Source organism: Gobio gobio (genome assembly GCF_949357685.1).
Source record: "Gobio gobio genome assembly, chromosome: 25".
Classification (NCBI taxonomy): domain Eukaryota; kingdom Metazoa; phylum Chordata; class Actinopteri; order Cypriniformes; family Gobionidae; genus Gobio; species Gobio gobio.
The window spans coordinates 41,625,660-41,643,299 of NC_137121.1; the positions used below are offsets into that span (position 1 = coordinate 41,625,660).

The 17,640-nt window shown below is 39.7% G+C and overlaps 1 protein-coding gene across 1 annotated transcript in view; it reads left to right on the plus strand.

Moving 5' to 3' along the window:
* Window positions 1-6,255: 6,255 nt before the first annotated feature.
* The window catches only part of pamr1b (peptidase domain containing associated with muscle regeneration 1b), a 41,328-nt gene continuing 29,943 nt past the window's right edge, over window positions 6,256-17,640 (plus strand). Inside the window, exons 1-3 of the mRNA XM_079809366.1 lie at window positions 6,256-6,671; window positions 15,026-15,202; window positions 16,584-16,709. Coding sequence (XP_079665492.1) covers window positions 6,575-6,671; window positions 15,026-15,202; window positions 16,584-16,709 — 400 coding nt within the window. The 5' untranslated portion in view covers window positions 6,256-6,574. The remainder of the gene's footprint in view (window positions 6,672-15,025; window positions 15,203-16,583; window positions 16,710-17,640) is intronic.

Here is a 17,640-nt window from a genome sequence, read left to right on the forward strand (position 1 = left end):
AACAGGAAGTTAACTTTCACTGGCAACCGCACCTGCCACTAAACTTGAAGTCCCACAACAGCCTCATTTACAGCAGAAGCAGAAGCAGGAGCAGGAGGTGGAGCCCACGAATAATGTGAGAGAGTGATCAGTAACAACACCAATCATTGTCATTGATTTGCCTCTTTATTATTATTTCTTTATCAGTATAGTGGACATAAATGCCTATTTGTAGTTAGTCTGTATTTAGTTTAGACTGAAATTGTTGCAGCCTAAACTTCCATATATAATATAAAGGCTTCTCTTTCCTTTGCTTTAACTTTCGTTTTTCTCCTCCCTCCCTCCCTCCCTCACTCGTGTGAAAAGCAACCCCGCTCCCTCTAGTGGCACAGATCATCACTCTCTCATGTGCTTTATTACAACTGAACACACACTGTGTAAAGAGAGTTACACACGGGAACCAGCCATCGTCAAACTGGGATTTAAACACAGGTCAGAATCACGAACACAAACACACAATATTTGACTGGGCTCAGTTCTGAAACATCCATTTTAATAAACGATGCATTATGAAAAGTTGTTCAGGTAATTATGTTCCCTAAATAATGTATTTCATTTGCATATTAAGTGAGAAAAATATATTAAATCAAGAAGTTTTGTTTATGTGCAAATGTTTTAAATGTGTCAATGTGATATAAAAACTTGTGTAAAAAGAACAATACACAACTGTTGGCAGATCTTCTCTTTGTCAGGTCAATTTGATATCATTTTAAGTCAGATTACAACACTAACTGTTAGCATTAGGCTGTCTGTTATCTGTTCCAAAAATAATAATTCAAGTAAATTAATAAATCACTGTATTCCAAATGAGTAAAACAGATGTGAGATGATCTCTCTCTCTATCTTCAGTCGTGGAGGTCGATCTGTGCAATCAGGCCATTCGTCTGTGGGATGTTTGGACCCCAGACAATAAAATCATTTTTCAAACACATGTAGCCTACTATTTTAAACACTTTATTATTTTGTGCAGTAAAATTGACTTTAAAGAAGATCTACATTTCTCAGTTTAGTGGATGATTTCTGTCCCCTAGTGGAAAACAAAGAGTTTTAAAGTGAAAATGACATGATGAAATAACCACTATAAGCAGCAGATGGCAGCAGAGGAGCACTCACGTTTGGATTTTGGATTTATTATAAAATAGAGATAATAACCAATTATTTGTGCTAATTAGTAAATAATGCATTAAATACTTACAAATATTTTTAGATTTAGTTTAAAAAAATCAAATAGGCCTATTTTTTAAACATTACTTTAAAACGACAAAAGTTAAAGGCCCACTGAAGTGCCTTGAAACTCTCTACAACCGAATAATCCTCCAGAAAATGCAGGTAGTGACAACCGCATTTAGCTACACAAACTCTACACAGTGTGCACGGAACTGAACTCAATAACTAGTTGTTAATGTTGTAAGATGAGAGATATGAGAGATGACAGACCAGAGATGCATCCCTGATGAACATTAAAACTAGGGATGGAAGGCATATACTTCATGTTAAACATAAATATATAGCCTACTGATATAGCAAAGACCACGTCGGCTGTTTTGATGGCAAAATAGGCTACAGAATATTTTGTTCTGTATTGACAGGTGCAAAATTTGAAAATGGATAATTACTATTTATCTTTTTAAATTACAGTTATATCTGCATTCATGTCAAAACCTAGAGACTTTCAAACATCAACATTAATATGTATTTGTGTCAAAATGACATATAAACAGCTTTTCCTATTCTATTTTGGCTGGAAACGCTTCCAACACGCTTGCGTGTCGCGTGAAAAATAGCCGTCGGTTCTCTTTCTAGCATGCACACGTTTTCCACGCAGCTTAAGCTGCGCGTGTCACGCAGGCAGTGTGCAAGCTCTAACCTGTTAACATGGGAGCCGAAATAAAAATGGACTCGCCACGCAGCTGAGACGCTCACGCCACGCTTGCAGTGTGTAGCCGGCCTAATGCATGTTCATGCAGACATGTGAAAAACTAAACATAGTGATCTTGATTAAAGCATTAGAGGCTGTTCACACAGAATGTGTTTTTCCATTCCACTGTGCTACTGATTTTCTATGTGAATGCGCTAGACGGACGCTTTTAACCATTGTGCTTGCGTCTCATGAAATTTTCCGTGCCATCAGCTCCATTTCCGCCCATCGAGCAGACGGCTCCACCCTGGCTCCTCTGTTCCTCTGCTCCGCCTAGGACCATCATCCTTCCGTCCCCACATTGGTGTCACCTGGTCTCTCGGCCCATCAGATTTCGCCTGGGCTTCCACATCTCCCTCCCGGCGTGACCTCTGTCAGTTTTTTTTAGAGTGCAAGGCCCAGGTCAATTGAGTTTGTGGTGAGGAAATAAACCAATACTAAATGCAAAATTAATAATTTTTACACATAAATATAATCTTAAAAGGACTTATTGGCTACATCACAGATGAGGTCATGCAGCCTTCAGATAATTTGTGTAAGGATTTCCAATTTAAGACAAAAAGGGAAATTCAAAATAGACATCAAGCATGACCTCGCAGTCTCTATGGAGAAGCAAAACAAACTTTAGTGGGTGAAACATCTGTTTATTCCATTTGCCTCTGGCTGTGCACTGTGTGTTTGAGTGTCTGTAATGAATGGGGAGCGTGTGTGTGTTCTGTGTACAGCAGGCAGAAAATCTCCTGTTCTCTGGGCTTTTCCTCATTGTAGCGTGCCTGTGGTTTCCATTATCTCACAGACATTTCCAAAACACTTTCCTCTACAGCATACCATAACACTTCAGGAGGAAGGCAGTCCAACATTTCTTAAAGGCAAAGCACTTGAAGACAAATAAGAAAATAAATAAATATGCAGTGGCTCTTCTATTATGTGGCACATATGTTTTATTTCATACATTATATTATCAGTATAAGATATGCTTAAAATATGATAAGATATGAAGATCCTTCAGCTTTCATATTTCTGCTATTAATTTCTCATTTGTTCACGGACATTACATATTTTAGTATAGTTATTAAGTTCACAGAAAGAGCATAAACAGTTACTGTGATTAAAGTATTTTATGTAATCACAGTAATTACGTAAACCTCTATAACCTTGTGTCTTTAAAATGAGACCAAACTTAAAGTCTGTGCTCCCAAGCTTCACATTTTTATTACAGTTTTTGGACATGGACATTTTTGTCCCAAGTGTAACTTTTTTTAATTCATTCCCAAAATGTAACGGCTCTATTCGTGTCATGGCTACATTAACAACTCTAGATGTATATTAGTTTTCAGTAATTCCACTCTCCATTGTAAATAATCCCTTAGATTAATTTAAATAATGCATTTGCATTTCATTTTCGGTTATGAAACAACAAACTAAACTGTTACCACAGGTGGAGCCAATGGCGTTCGAGGACTGAGGCGAAAATGGTGTGAGTGAGGACAGAGGCAGAGCCGGTGGGAAGGAGGAGCCCGACAGAGCTGTAGGGGTGGAGGAATGAGGCGCAGCCGGAGATCTGGAAGTATGTGGCGATGGTAGAGCATCGACTGACTGAGGTGGAGCCGGTGGGGCTGGAAGGACGATGGTCCTAGGCGGAGCAGAGGGACAGAGGAGCCAGGGCAGAGCAGTCTGGTTGATGGACGGAAATGGAAATGGTTAAACACCTCCGTCTAGCACATTTACATAGAAAATCTATGGAAAAGTAGCAGAGTGGAATGGAAAAACTAATTCTGTGTGAACGGCCTCTAATGCTTTAATCAAGAAATTACTGTGATTATTATGCCCTGTGAAGTGTATGTCTGGGATCCATGTAAGATATATGTCAGCATTTTGCTTCAAATGTATTATTATTATTATTAATAATAATAATAAATGAAAAACAATACTTCATCATAATTAGAAAGGTAATGCTACAACTTTCTTTGACTTATTTTGATGGGACAAAAACACAGTGCCTGTTAGTAATTCATCTGATTTTTCAACATATGTTTTTGAGTTGAAACAACAAACTGTATGTTAGGGTTCTGTCTTGTTTCATTGTATTTTTGTTCATGTGGCTTGGTTTCATGTATGAATTAGATTTTTTCCTAAACTTTGAAGCAGCACTTTAACTGAAGACCCTCAAACGTGCACTATATCTTGAGGAGAGAACTGAATATTATTTTTGCATATTCTCCAAGTTGGATTCAGTATCGGTAACAGTTTAGTTTGTTGTTTCATAACCAAAATTGCAATGAATGCCACATTATTTAAATTAATCTAAGGGATAATTTACAATGGAGAGTGGAATTGCTGAAAACTAATATACATCTAGAGTTGTTAATGTAGCAATGACACGAATAGAGCCGTTACATTTTGCGAATGAATTTTAAAAAAAGTTACATATTGGAAAAAAAATTCCAAAAACTGTAATAAATAATAATAATAATAATAATAATAATAATAATAATAATAGACTTTATTTTATATAGCGCCTTTAAAATGCATCTCAAAGCGCTTCACAAAACATAAAACATGCAAAAAAATATAATAAAATACAAAAATACAAACATTATGAAATGTAGTATTAAATAACAATAATACGACAATTATTAACTATTTACATAAAAGCTACCCGAAACAAATACGTTTTCAGGGAAGATTTAAAAACACCAAGTGATTCCGCTTGCCTAATCTCCACAGGCAGGGAGTTCCAGAGTTTTGGAGCATTTGATGAAAAAGCCCTATCACCCATGGATTTAAGTTTAGTTTTAGGAACAATTAAAAGGCCAGCTTCAGCTTTAAAAATGTGAAGCTTGGGAGCACAGACTTTAAGTTTGGTGTCATTTTAATGACACTTGAGGTTATAGAGGTTTAAGTTTATGAATATGACTTATGAACATTATTTTATATAAAATATATATTTTATGAAGCATGTTGAACTCTAAAACTGCTAGAAAATCAAAGCCAAAAATCTAAATAAGTTGTGTTCCAAATTTCCCCCATTGGATGCCAGCAAAGCTCCGCTGGTGCACACAGTGTTTGGATTTGTGATTTGCAGTACAGTAGTTTTTCTGTCTAAAATATTATATACACACATACATATTTATGCATTATTTATACAATCGGCTCTATAATATAGAGTGAGTATTTGCTTTATAGGCCAAACCTGAGAAAATGGCTTCATCTGGTAAAAAACAATAAAAATTTAAAATTTGAAGCCTTGCCAACAGAATGAAAGCCCATTAACAAAGACTGCATGATGTTATAGTTAAATGGCCCTGGTATTAAACATTTTAATGGGTTTGAATGGGGATATTTTTGTCCTTAAGGTCCTGAAAGGAACCATTTTGTGTTACTACTGTAAATTAGATTTATTAAAGGAAATGCGGCTGAAATAGTAAAATTCCAATAAAAATACACTCCTGTGCCAAAATGTATGCAGTCAGCATTAACACAGGCAGAATGATCACAAAAACTAAACTGAAAAACACAATGTCCATACGGATGTATAAGGGTTAATGTCCAGAGTCAATTAACCACCATCTTTATGTGTTTATGCTGATGGTCAAAATCTGGCTTTGTGATTCTGTGACCATTACCCAGATTTCAATAGACTAGACTAGAATAGACTAGAATACAATACAAAAAATGCAAAATGCAAAAAGAAAAAACAACAACATTTACTTGAGCAAATAGTTTTATGCACAAAGCACATTTTAGTTCTATTCCTGTTTAAAACAAGAATTTATTTTAACTGTGCAAATAAATGTATTATTTTTAAACACATCTAAACAGAATGAAATAGAATAGTGTGTGTGTGTGTGTGTGTGTGTGTGTGTGTGTGTGTGTGTGTGTGTGTGTGTGTGTGTGTGTGTGTGTGTGTGTGTGTGTGTGTGTGTGTGTGTGTGTGTGTGTGTGTGTGTGTGTGTGTGTGGGCGTGTGTGTGTGTGTGGGCATGTTTTTGTGAAATATCAGGACACAAATGTGTATAATGACATGGGTATGACAAAAAGAGGGTGAAATATGAGGACGTTTCCCATGTCCTCACTTTTCAAAATGCTAATAAATCATACAGAATTAGGTTTTTTTCAAAGAACGTGAACTGCACAGTCTCCTGTGAGGGCTAGGTTTAGGGGCTGGGGCAGTGTGTGTGTGTGCGTCTGTGCGCTTTGATTCTGAAGCAGTGAGTGTGTTCTAACAGCAGAGGTGATGGTTAGTGGAGACTATGGGAAGCTGGACTCTGAAACCTGAAACTGAGGGAGGGGAGAAACAGAGGAAGAAAAAAGAACAGAAAGAGAGACACAGAGACGAGTTAGGAGCGTTCACTTTTGAGTATAGCAGATGTAAAGAGCGAAAGAAAAGGTGCCGAAGAATGCAAGAGGTTTGGGACAGAGAGAAACTAAGGGGAGTATGCAGAAAGAGAGAGAGAGAGAGAGAGAGAGAGAGAGAGAGAGAGAGAGAGAGAGAGAGAGAGAGAGAGAGAAGAGAGAGAGAGGGGGGAAAAAGTGAGTCAGGAGGGAGGGAAGTACAGAGGAGAGATGATGTGAAAGCAGCTGAGCTCAGAGAGTAAACAGAGCTTCAGACGGCAGCATGAGTTCATCTGGAGCGCTGCGGGACCGCCACTATCTCAGCTTCACCCTCCTCATCCTCTTCCTCCTGCTGGCCCAGGGGACGGCCTGGCCGTATGGTACGTCTGATCTCATTGCTTTTACACAGTCAAAGAGAGTCACACTCTTTTGTTGTCTGAGAGTCAAACTGTTCCTCTTTATTTGTGTGCCTTTATCTCTCTTTCCTTCATACGTTGATGAGGTATAGAAACTGTGCCAGTCTGTCTTTGTGACTGAAAAGCATTACCAAACGAAGCCCTGTTAAATGTTACAGCTATCTGTTGCTTTGCATTACCGTAATTCATTATATTCTCTTTGATGCTTTAAAAAATGGAATGTGAAAAGTGAAAATTGTCAAGTTGCTCTGTATGTGGCTTCACTTCTATGAATGTAATAAGCCTCTAACAGAGTGAACTGAGGACATGAACTTTCCTGCATTAATCTTACAAACCCCAAGATGCTCTTCACGCTGAGACTGTTTCTGGCTCAGATAAAGAGACAGATCATTGCCTTTGTATTCCTGTGCTCATCACCCTTTGGAAAAGACCAGGACAATAATAAAATGTAATTTCACATCCATAGATTTTGAAAACAAGTGGGTTATGACTTACCTCAAGAATACACTGGACAATTTATCGAGTGCCACATTTGCACAAAACATTCCCTCAGAGGCTAGTTAGGCAACAAAGACTCACATTGCGCTGTGATTTCCTCTGTGCGTGGGTGAAAGTATACAGAGGTTTAGTGGTGTTATTCGGAGCGGACCAGAGGAGATTCTTTGTTCCATGGCTGCTAAATCGTTCAGGCCTGTGGAATATTCAACCGCTGTCCAAAAACACACTTGCGTATCAAGAAACATTGATAGCTAAAGATGCTGCAGTCACACTGCATTAAAGTCAACCAGGGATAACTCACCACTATCTCTACTTCATCAAGATCAGGGCAAAGGTCTTCAGGACAGGGTTTCTCAGAACTGTGCATTGTGTGTCTCCCTAATCAAACACATCTGATCCAGGTCATCAGGTCATCAGCTCATTAGCAAAGATCCGAAGTGGGTTTGACAGAAAAATGCTCCAGGAACAGGGTTGAGAAGCAGTGCTTTAGGAAAACCTAGGCAAAAGGGAAAGGGCAACTTCTGGGTCATCTTGCAGTTCTCTGCAAGTACAACCCCAAAAACCTTTTTATTTTTTTTATTTTATTTTTTTTTATGAAGGAAATGTGGAGTAATGAAGGAAATGTTTTTTGCAGTAAGGGAACTGAACCTATTACTTTTGAAGGTATGTTTAAATGTACTTTTGTAACATAATGGGCCATATTTTAATGATCTGCACGCATGGTCTGAAGCGCACGGTGCAAGGACACTTAGGGAGTGCCCGAATCCCCTTTTACTAGGAAAAATGGTCGGCGCACCCGGCGCATGATCCAAAAGGGTTATTCCTCGTCTCTTAATGGGTCATGGGTGTGTTTTGGGCGTAACGTTCAATAAACCAATCAGAGTCTCATCTCCCTTTCCCTTTAAAATCCACTTGTGCTCGCACCATGAGAGGATTCACTATTTACATGAGGAGAAGCTGAACGCTTATTTTAATGTGTGTGTGCTGCTGGGCATCCCTGTGTGTGTAATAATCAGAGTGTGCGTGTGCGTATTTGTGTATGTGTGTAACAAAATCAGAAATACAAAATTATAAAAACTTTCTAAATGTTTTTTAAAAACAAACAAAAATTGAGCGCTTTCGTGTATTTTTGCGCTTGAATGATCAAAAACACAATTATGTCAAAATGTCAGTTTTGACATGTATTCAAGTAACAGTCGGTTATGTAATGCTTAAATGCTCAATTAATGCATTACCATTGAACTAAACTCAGATTTTAGCTGACTAAATCTACTGTAGATTTGGTCGACTAAAACTAGACTAAAAATAAAAACAATTCAGGTGACTAAATTGAGACTAAAACTAAATGGCAGTTTAGTCAAAAGACTAGGACTAAAACTAAATAAAAAATGTTTTGTCAAAATTAACACTGGTGCCAACAATGCTGCTGAACACACCTGGTGTTCAGACCAGACGCCCATGGGCGAACAGATGCGTGAGTGCATTTGATATTTAAACAACGTGAAGATGAGAACTGCGTTGGATGAAACTAGCAGAACACACTTGCGCCTGACGTCACATTGGGTCGGGTGTTTAATAGGACCCTATAGCTTTGAATCTTAACTGGATATTGGACCTACTTCGGCTGGACTGTCGGCACAGTAATTCAATATATCTTTGAAATGTATAGCTGTAAGAAGCTAAGAGCATTTAGCATAGTCCTCTCCATGAGATATACTGAACATCCTAAGCTCTGAATCTCACGTGGGCTTTTTGCTAACACACTGAAACGGTTACAGACGTCTCCCACACTACTGTTCCCTTTTTTTCCTGAAGTGAGCAAACACGCACACAAACATGATGAGGTCATCGGCCGATTAGATCAGGGCATTTTCTCTCTTCCATGACTTCTGTGTATAAAAGTGTACTTGGAATTTACCCAACCATGCAGGCTAAACTAATTCTGGACTTTTTGTTGTTGTTTTTTTCCTTGTCTGAGTGGGCGTTACAATTTTCATGTAAACCCACAAAAATGTTGTTGTTCAGAACGTTTTTGGTGGGGTTGAGGGTTGTGACAGACTATAGTCAGCTGAGCGATGTTTTTCATCCAGCTGGAGGAACACGGACATGTTTTATTGGTGAAGAAATGAAAGAAGACGAAATATTAACTGCTAATTTCATTATCTTCTGATCTCTAAAAGAATTCCAAAGAATTCCTGAGACTTCCCTCTGGAAATGCGCAAGCAAATCTGGCAAAGTTGTCTCGAAGCAACACTCAGTCTTTACACTAATTTACTGGATCTCAAGAGGAGAATAAATCAACAAAACAAACAGCTGTTACTATGGAAAAATACCACAGTGTCGCACTAGCTCTGGTCAGAGTTTGGCAGTGGTGTCAAGCTCAGCTCCTGTCCAGTTTATGTCCAACCCTGCTCCAAAACACATACTTGTTGTGTTCAAAGGCTGGATCCCAAATGACACCCCTAAACCCTCACGCTCTTTCTCTGAGTCCGCACTTTCGTGACGCAATGCCGCTTTGACTGCCAGGTAAAGTCCTCTGTGTAGCTCCCAAACTTGTGGGCTCAGCTGAAGTGCGCATCAAGGGCACATAACGGCCTCAAAGGGGGTGCTCGTGAGCACCCTTCTGAAACCTAAAAAGATGAATGGGACACCCTACAGCCTAGTGGACTTAACAGACACATGCACACAGCAGCCATTGTAAGTCCACAAGACCGGTGCGCCATTTGGGATTCAGCCAAATAAGCCTGAAGCACTTAATGAGCTGGATAAGGTGTGTTTAATTAGGGTTGAAGGCTGTGGCCCTCCAGTTGTGCACCCCTGCCTGATGCCTCCACATTAGGGAGGGCCTCCATAAATATTTGGTAACCTACCAACTAAGACAGAAGGAGAAGATGGGTTCTTTGTGCAGAGGATATAGATTGTCACTCACCTGTATATCACAAATTCAATAAGGGTCCCGCTCTCTGAATGTATGAAAACAAAATATGACAATGAACAACTCCAACCCTATCCAAACAAATCAGTTTACTTTATATGATGCGTCGAAACGCACACATGCTTCATGTGCTAGCAAGCATACACAGAAAGAGCAGCTCATGGTGAATGCAGGCCATGGGCTTAAGGCCCAAAAGAATGTAATTGAATATGCTTTAAATAGTTAAAAGGAAAGTTCACCCAAAAATGAAAATTCTGTCATCATTTACTCACCCCCATGTCGTTCCAAACCGGTATGAGTTTCTTTCTTCTGTTGAACACAATGTTGAAGAATGTTAGTAACCAGACGGTAGCCATTGACCTCCACAGTAGGAAAAAAACTCAATGTCAATGGCTACATTACCTGATGCGTTTATAATGTGTCATTATTTAAAATAAAAGAGCACATTGAGGGGACTGTATTGCAAAGCAAAAATTGCTAAACATTTATTTGCACTACTTAACAGTTGCAACACATTAACTAAACTATCAATCAACAACAATTACGAAAACCATACGAGCTCTCATGTCAACATTTTCTGAGCCAAATCTCAAATACATAATGGGAAGATTGCCAAGCCATCATTGCAGCCAGTTTTGCACAGACAAAGTCCTTGATTTGTTCCACGTTGGTCGTCTCTTGAAAACTGATTCAGTGAGGAATAGATAAAGTGATTTTTAGCAATGACATAAAACATTTTTATCTTCAAGGCTGTTTAACAATAGCATTTATTGTTTCTGGAGAAGACATTAGTAAGTGTGATTTTATATTCACGAAAAAAATCAACATTTTATTACGACTATGATCCTCCCTGGCACTCATTCACACGCACCCGTCCCTCGTCAGCACTCCAAGCACCACGCTATAAAAACTCCGCACACACACACAGTCTTTGTGTGCGTGCATCACTCTGACAGATTTGCCTCAAGTTATATTGTTCACTCAACTGTCTGTCATCAGAGTCATTACTCACCTGCCTTGTGTTAATCGTGCTGTTGGTTCAATAAACTTACTCTTGCTGCAGTATTCCTGCTCTCTCTTAGTCCTGCGTAAACCCTGACAGAAGGCCAGACCCAACCACAATGAGCCCAGCGGGATTTTCCATTCACTCCCAGAAGACATTCTCTTCTCCCTTGCACAAGATGGCCGTGCCCTGGATGACTACTACACCTGGGCTGGGTGACCACCTATTCCGACTCCTGCCAGCGGTAGCTATGACCTGCACTTTGGCACAATACATGGATTTTGTGGTCAACTGCGATTCCCCCATCCTGTCATCACCGATCCTCGCTCCAATGACCCTACCCTCCTCAGAACTCCTCCCTAGTCCTTCCTCACACCTCCTCACACCCACTGTGATCCTAGAGCCAGTGCCTATGCCTGCCAAAGACCCAAGCTGAGTCTGACCATGTGTGAGAGCTGGCACCCATGTCCATAACTATAGGACTTTCAGTGGATCCAGATGGCATGGAGAGGTTTCCCTCTGTCCTCTACCCAATTTCCCCACAGTTGGACTATTGGATTCCATGGTCACCCCCTGTTCCCAAGCCTTACCTGCTCCACTGGTCCCATTCAATCTTCTAACTCCTTTGTTGCCGCTGTGTTCGCCCAGTCCCAAGACTCTTTCTTCACCGCTGGTTCTGTCCAGTCTCCCAGTTCCTCCTCTGACTACGCCTTCAAGCCCCTCTGCCTCGCTTTCACTGCTCCCATCAAGCCTTCCTCCTCTGGTTCTGCCCGGCTCCCCGGATCCTCCTCCTTCCCTTCAGCTGCATCATTGTTCTCATTCCCACTGGCCACTGGCTCAGCCCCGGTCCGCCAAGCCCCCGTATCCACCTCGGAAGCCAGCGGTACCGCTTTGGCCCTCCAGTCCAGCGGTGTCACCATGGGTCTTTGTCTCCTCGGCTCTGCCTCGGTCTCCACCATGAATGATAGCAATTGGCTGGACTCCTGGCTCCTATCTCCATCTCTTCCGCCTTATACCAACACCTAAAGGCTGGACTACACTACACGATTTTTGCCCCGATTTGCGATCTGGGTGAGTCGACAATAGTTGTAACTGTGCCAGTCTGCAATTTTGACAGATTTTCCCACTGTTATTCCATCCAGTCAGAGGATATAAAAACAGGTTTGATATTTTGAGCACATATCATATAGTGTATGATGCATTGCTAATAAATACTGTACATAATACAGTTATAATATGCTGATCAGACAAAGAAGAATCAAGGGTGCGAAGTCACATAGATCGAGATAAAAGGGAGACGACTTACAAGATTTTAATTACAAGATGCATTAAAAATAATTGTATTGAAAAACTTGATTGTTTAGTAATTATTTGCAGCAGTTTCAGTATTCACACAGTGGGGTTAACGCAGCTCATGTCGCTCCCAGTTAAAAAAATAGTCAAGTCTGGAAGTGTATGATCCTCAGTCCTGTAGTGTATGATGCCCAGCTTTCTCTGTAACCATTTAACAAAAAAAAATCTCCTACTACTTTGACTATTTTAACTAGTTTTGATGCTGATTATTTACTGTTTGGACTCAAACTAATGGCAGAAATTCTGTCTGGCACCCCTGCATATAAAAACCCCCCACAAACTAAAGCCGCGTTTCCACCGCAGGAACTTTCCCCAGGAACTAGGAACTTTGGGGTGGTACTCTTTGTGTTTCCACCGCAGGAACCAGGGTCTAAATGAAGTTCCGGGTTAACATTTCCCCCTCCGAACGGCCCTGCCCCCTTGGTAGTACCTTTTCAAAGTCCGGGAACTTACGGGGGTGGGACTTGGGCGCTGAACATGCTGATTGGTTGAGCTCACGCAGCATTTTATTTCAACCGGCATTTTAAAAAGCCTTTAAAAAGACTGAAGTTCTGCGTTCAGTAAATATCAGCCTTGCTCTTTCTGTCCGATGGCGCGCATTCGTCTCAGCCATCTCACGATCAATGTCCGTAATAGCTGATAATAACATACTTTGTCTTATTTTAAATCTAGCTTTACGAGCTTTCAGAATACGCTTTAACCAATACATAACCAGCAAAAGCAGCGCTGTTTGAATCTCCTCTATACTTGTTATTGTTGCAGACAGTGTCGTACAAAAATGATTCCTGTCCATCAGTGACTGGGAGGAGCAGTCGTGCGCAGTCCTACATCACCGGACTAATTTGCCTAATCTTCTCGGTACTTTAGACCGCAGTGGAAACGTAGACAGCAACCGGTCTAATTTCGGTGGAAAAGGGGCTTAAGAGAGTGGAAAATGTTACAGCATTAAGTGATGTCGAAATAGGTCACACTTTACAATAGTTTTAACAAAAGCGCATAATAAATGCTCTAATAAAAATAATATTAGTAAGGAGCCCACAAATATTAGAAACACATTAACCTCCTTAGCTCTGGGACCATTTTTGGGGATTTCCTCCTGGATTTGGCCGACCCAAATTGAAAAGCTTCCCATGCCCACACACACAGGGTCTCTAAATACACAATACTGGTGTCATTTTACAGGAAACCCTTTGAAGTTTCTTAAAACACTACTAAAAGTGATAAACATATGTTGTCTGAGCTGTAATACCCCCCTCCCCCCTTTTTTAATTTTTGGTTATAAATTAATTTTTTAAAGTGTATATCTCAGGCCCTGTGAGCTCTAGCACCCTGCGGACAGTTTTGGCTGTTTCCACTAGATGGCAACAAATACTGGAAAACATTTTTTTTGTCTTTTTTTTAGTTTGATTGTGATAAGAATATTAGAGACTGTGAGTATTGCTGGTTTGTTTAGATTGAACCCTATTTGTATCAGAGGAACTGTGTTGGTATATTTGACCCGTTGCCTGTTTTCTGACACTGATTTGGACTGCCCTTTTCAGTTTTTTTGCCTGGTTGTACATATATTGTAAATACTGATTATTTGGGAAAGTGGGGAGTCTGACGCCATTTTTGTCTATTGTAAACTGCTTTTGATCTCTGTTTTTGGTTAGGGAGTATATTGTATTTTCCTTTTCTTTTTGGTTTAGGGTTTAAGAATGAGGTTTTAAAACAAGGAAATTTTGTTATTTTGGCCCAGTCAACTCCTGAATCTAAGGTCCCAAATTAAATCATATACCTTTAGAAATCATTAAATCATATACCTTTTTTTATGTCATTTCCGCCTACCCAAATCTCTCCAATATCCAAGTCTCCCCATATACAGTGGTATAAATGCAATATCCCAGTGTTTGCTGACATATGCTGGAAACAGCCAAAGCTGTCTGCAGGGTGCTAGAACACACATGGCCTAATACATACACTTTCAAAAATGAATTTATAATCAAAAAGTGCCTCTTTTTTTAAGGTTTATTACAGCTCAGACAACATATACTTAAATGTTTATCACTTTTAAAATGACACCAAAATTTTATGTGTGTATGGGAAGCTTTTCAATTTGGATAGGCCAAATCCAGGCGGAAATGGTCCCAGAGTAATTTAGTGTAAATAAGTTACTTTGTGTAAAACAAATGCCAAAGTGATGCATATCTCCAGAAAGTAGAGACTCCAAGCTTTCAAGTGGTACCACATGAGGTCAGAGCTCCTCCACAGACATTTAACATCTAAAGTATATACTTGATGATGTCCTTCAGCAAATGGTTTCCACTTTACAGTGTAGTTCATAAAATGCTTTATAGCTCTCAGGTAACTTTAATAAAGTGCTGTTCGTTGTGTATAAGTGTTGTTAGTTCATGGTAACTAATGCATTAACTAACGTGTAAAGTTACCTAAAAAGGGATATACATCTTGAATAACATGTCACTGTCCTGTGATAAACACAGTGTGTGTCCTCAGTATGTACTGCCTATGATATTGTGCGTCGCTTGTTAGATTACAGGTTCCTGTACAACTACTGTCCTGGGCCCGAGTGGAGTGTGATGTGCAGGGGATGCTGTGAATATGACGTCATCCGCTGTAAATGTCCTCTTCAGGGCTATCCGGTGGGCTACGCAGTGCCATGCTGTCGTAATGCTGTGAATGAATGCGATCCCTGCATCATACATCCCGGTGAGAAGATAACACACAAACACGCTTGCCGATATTTCTCACTTTTGAATGTTTTGGTTTTTCACTCTTAATAGCTTCAGTTGATTCTATATTTTCAGTAATTCTGCAGCTCAAAAGCAATCAAACACCTGGCAGAAAAATACATCTCATTTATGTTGAAAACATTCCTTCACTCCATCCTGTTTTATGATTTTTCTCTGGAAGCTTGTAAACAAAGAAAAGAGTCAGTGCATACCATCCAGTTGGATTTAATGGTTAAAATATTTAGTTTTTTTCTTGAGCAATCATGTTTGTCACATTCTTGACTGTGCGATGTCTATAAAGAATTTTACAGCAACAGGAAAATGAAATGGTCTGGTCTTAAAAAATGCCTGTACATGCGAAAAACCAGATGTTTGTAATCTAAAAAAAAAGATTACAGTTACTGCTGTTTACAGTAACTCATAGGGATGCTCCTGATGTGTGTAAGCTGTATTCAGATATATCCTGGCCAAATGCATGTATCATTCATATAAGACAATCTCATCATTTACTATGAGTTAAAGGAATAGTTCACCCAAAAATGAAAATTTACTCACCCTCAAGTCATCCTAGGTGTATATGTCCAGACAAATACAATCAGATTTATATTAAAAGGCAGCCCAAAATTTGAAGCCCAATAAAGCACATCCATCCATTATAAAAGCCCATCCATCCATTATAAAAGTGCTCCACACGGCTCCGAGGATAATAAAGACCTTCTGAAGCGAATCGATGGGTTTGTGTAAGAAATATCCATATTTAACACATTATTAAGTCAAATATATAGCTTTAGGCAGACCACCTTCTGTATTCAACTTACGGAAAGAGCATTACTGGTGCGACGATGACAACGGGCGTAGCGTAAGCGTTTTGAACTGCAAGAGACGTTACACTTTCAGCGTACGTTGAATATGGAAGGCGGAAGCTAGATATTTTACTTTATAACGTGTTAAATATGGATATTTTTCGTACACAAACCCATCGTGTATAGCTTCATAAACCCATTGATTCCCTTCAGAAGGACTTTATTAAACCCTGGAACCGCGTGAGCACTTTTATGATGGATAGATGCACTTTTTTGGGCTTCAGATTTTGGGCTGATTTAAGGAATAATTCCAGTTCATCACAACCTAATAAGACTGGATGCAATGTCAGTACCCTAACCCTACTATTTCAGCATGGAGTGTATTAAAGGGCTACATTGTTCTGTGTGTTCTGTTAATATTACTGGCCAGCCAAATTACGAATTGTGGTGTAAAACAACGTAGCTCTTTGCATCTTCTTCGCTAGTTCATCAGAACCAAATCCCACTCTTCAATGCCTCTTTCTAATTCTAGGGCTTTTGATTTTTCCACCTCAGGCTGCAGTATATTTGAGAACTGCAAGCGCTGTAACAACGGCACGTGGAGCGCGAGGGACGACTTCTTTGTAAAAGGGCAGTACTGTGCAGAGTGTCGCCCAGGATGGTCCGGCGGGGACTGTTTAAGTAAGTTCATGCAGTAATGATATATTTATGATTCATCTGGGGATTTCTTTCTCTGGAACATGACTATGAAATGCTCAGTCTTTGCTTGCTTGTCTAAAGATTACTTGTGAATGCTTTAAATTATTAGAGGTGTAACAATACATCGATATGGATCGATATAGCGACCAAATGACCAACGATGCGATGTATCGATGCAACATGTAAACAGTAAAAATGTTGTTAAGGTTTTGTGATTATTTGATGATGTTTAATGATATCTCGATCAAAAGATTCAGTACAAGGGTAGGCCAAATATACTTAGACTTTTCTGTCAGTAGCCTATAAGTCGAGTATACTTAAGTGCAATTTTAAGTATATTTCTGAGAAGTACATAACAAGTAGACTGAAAGTATACTTTCTTATTTTTTAGTTTAAAAGTAGTATACTAACAGAACACTTGAATTAACATCTTTTTCATAAGGAAAGACATTCAAATCTTCCATATGAAGCCGCTTTAAGGCTAATTCGCACCGCACAAAAGACAGAAGCCGACCGACGTTGCCAATCACCAGATTAATGTGTCATTTCTCAGACATTCCCCGACCCAACAAACACAGACTCAACATGTTCAGTTGGCGAAAACAAGCACCGACCAATTCTGACAGGAGTAACACAATGATTTGACAAAACTCGCCAAACGTCCCCATCGGGAATGGATCTCTCCAGCAGAAAACATCTGTCTCAAACACCTCGTCTGTAGTCCTGCCATTGTTTCTCTGATGTAGCTATGTCAATACGTTAGCATGATGCCGTCTGTCTGCTGGTTACTTTGGCTCGCCCTCAAACAAAGGTAGATATTAGTCCTGGAAGAGTTTATCACTATGTCAACACTGTTTGTGTTGTTGTTTTCACTGTAAGGGGACTTGTGGAGGTGGTTTGAGTCTAAAGGTGG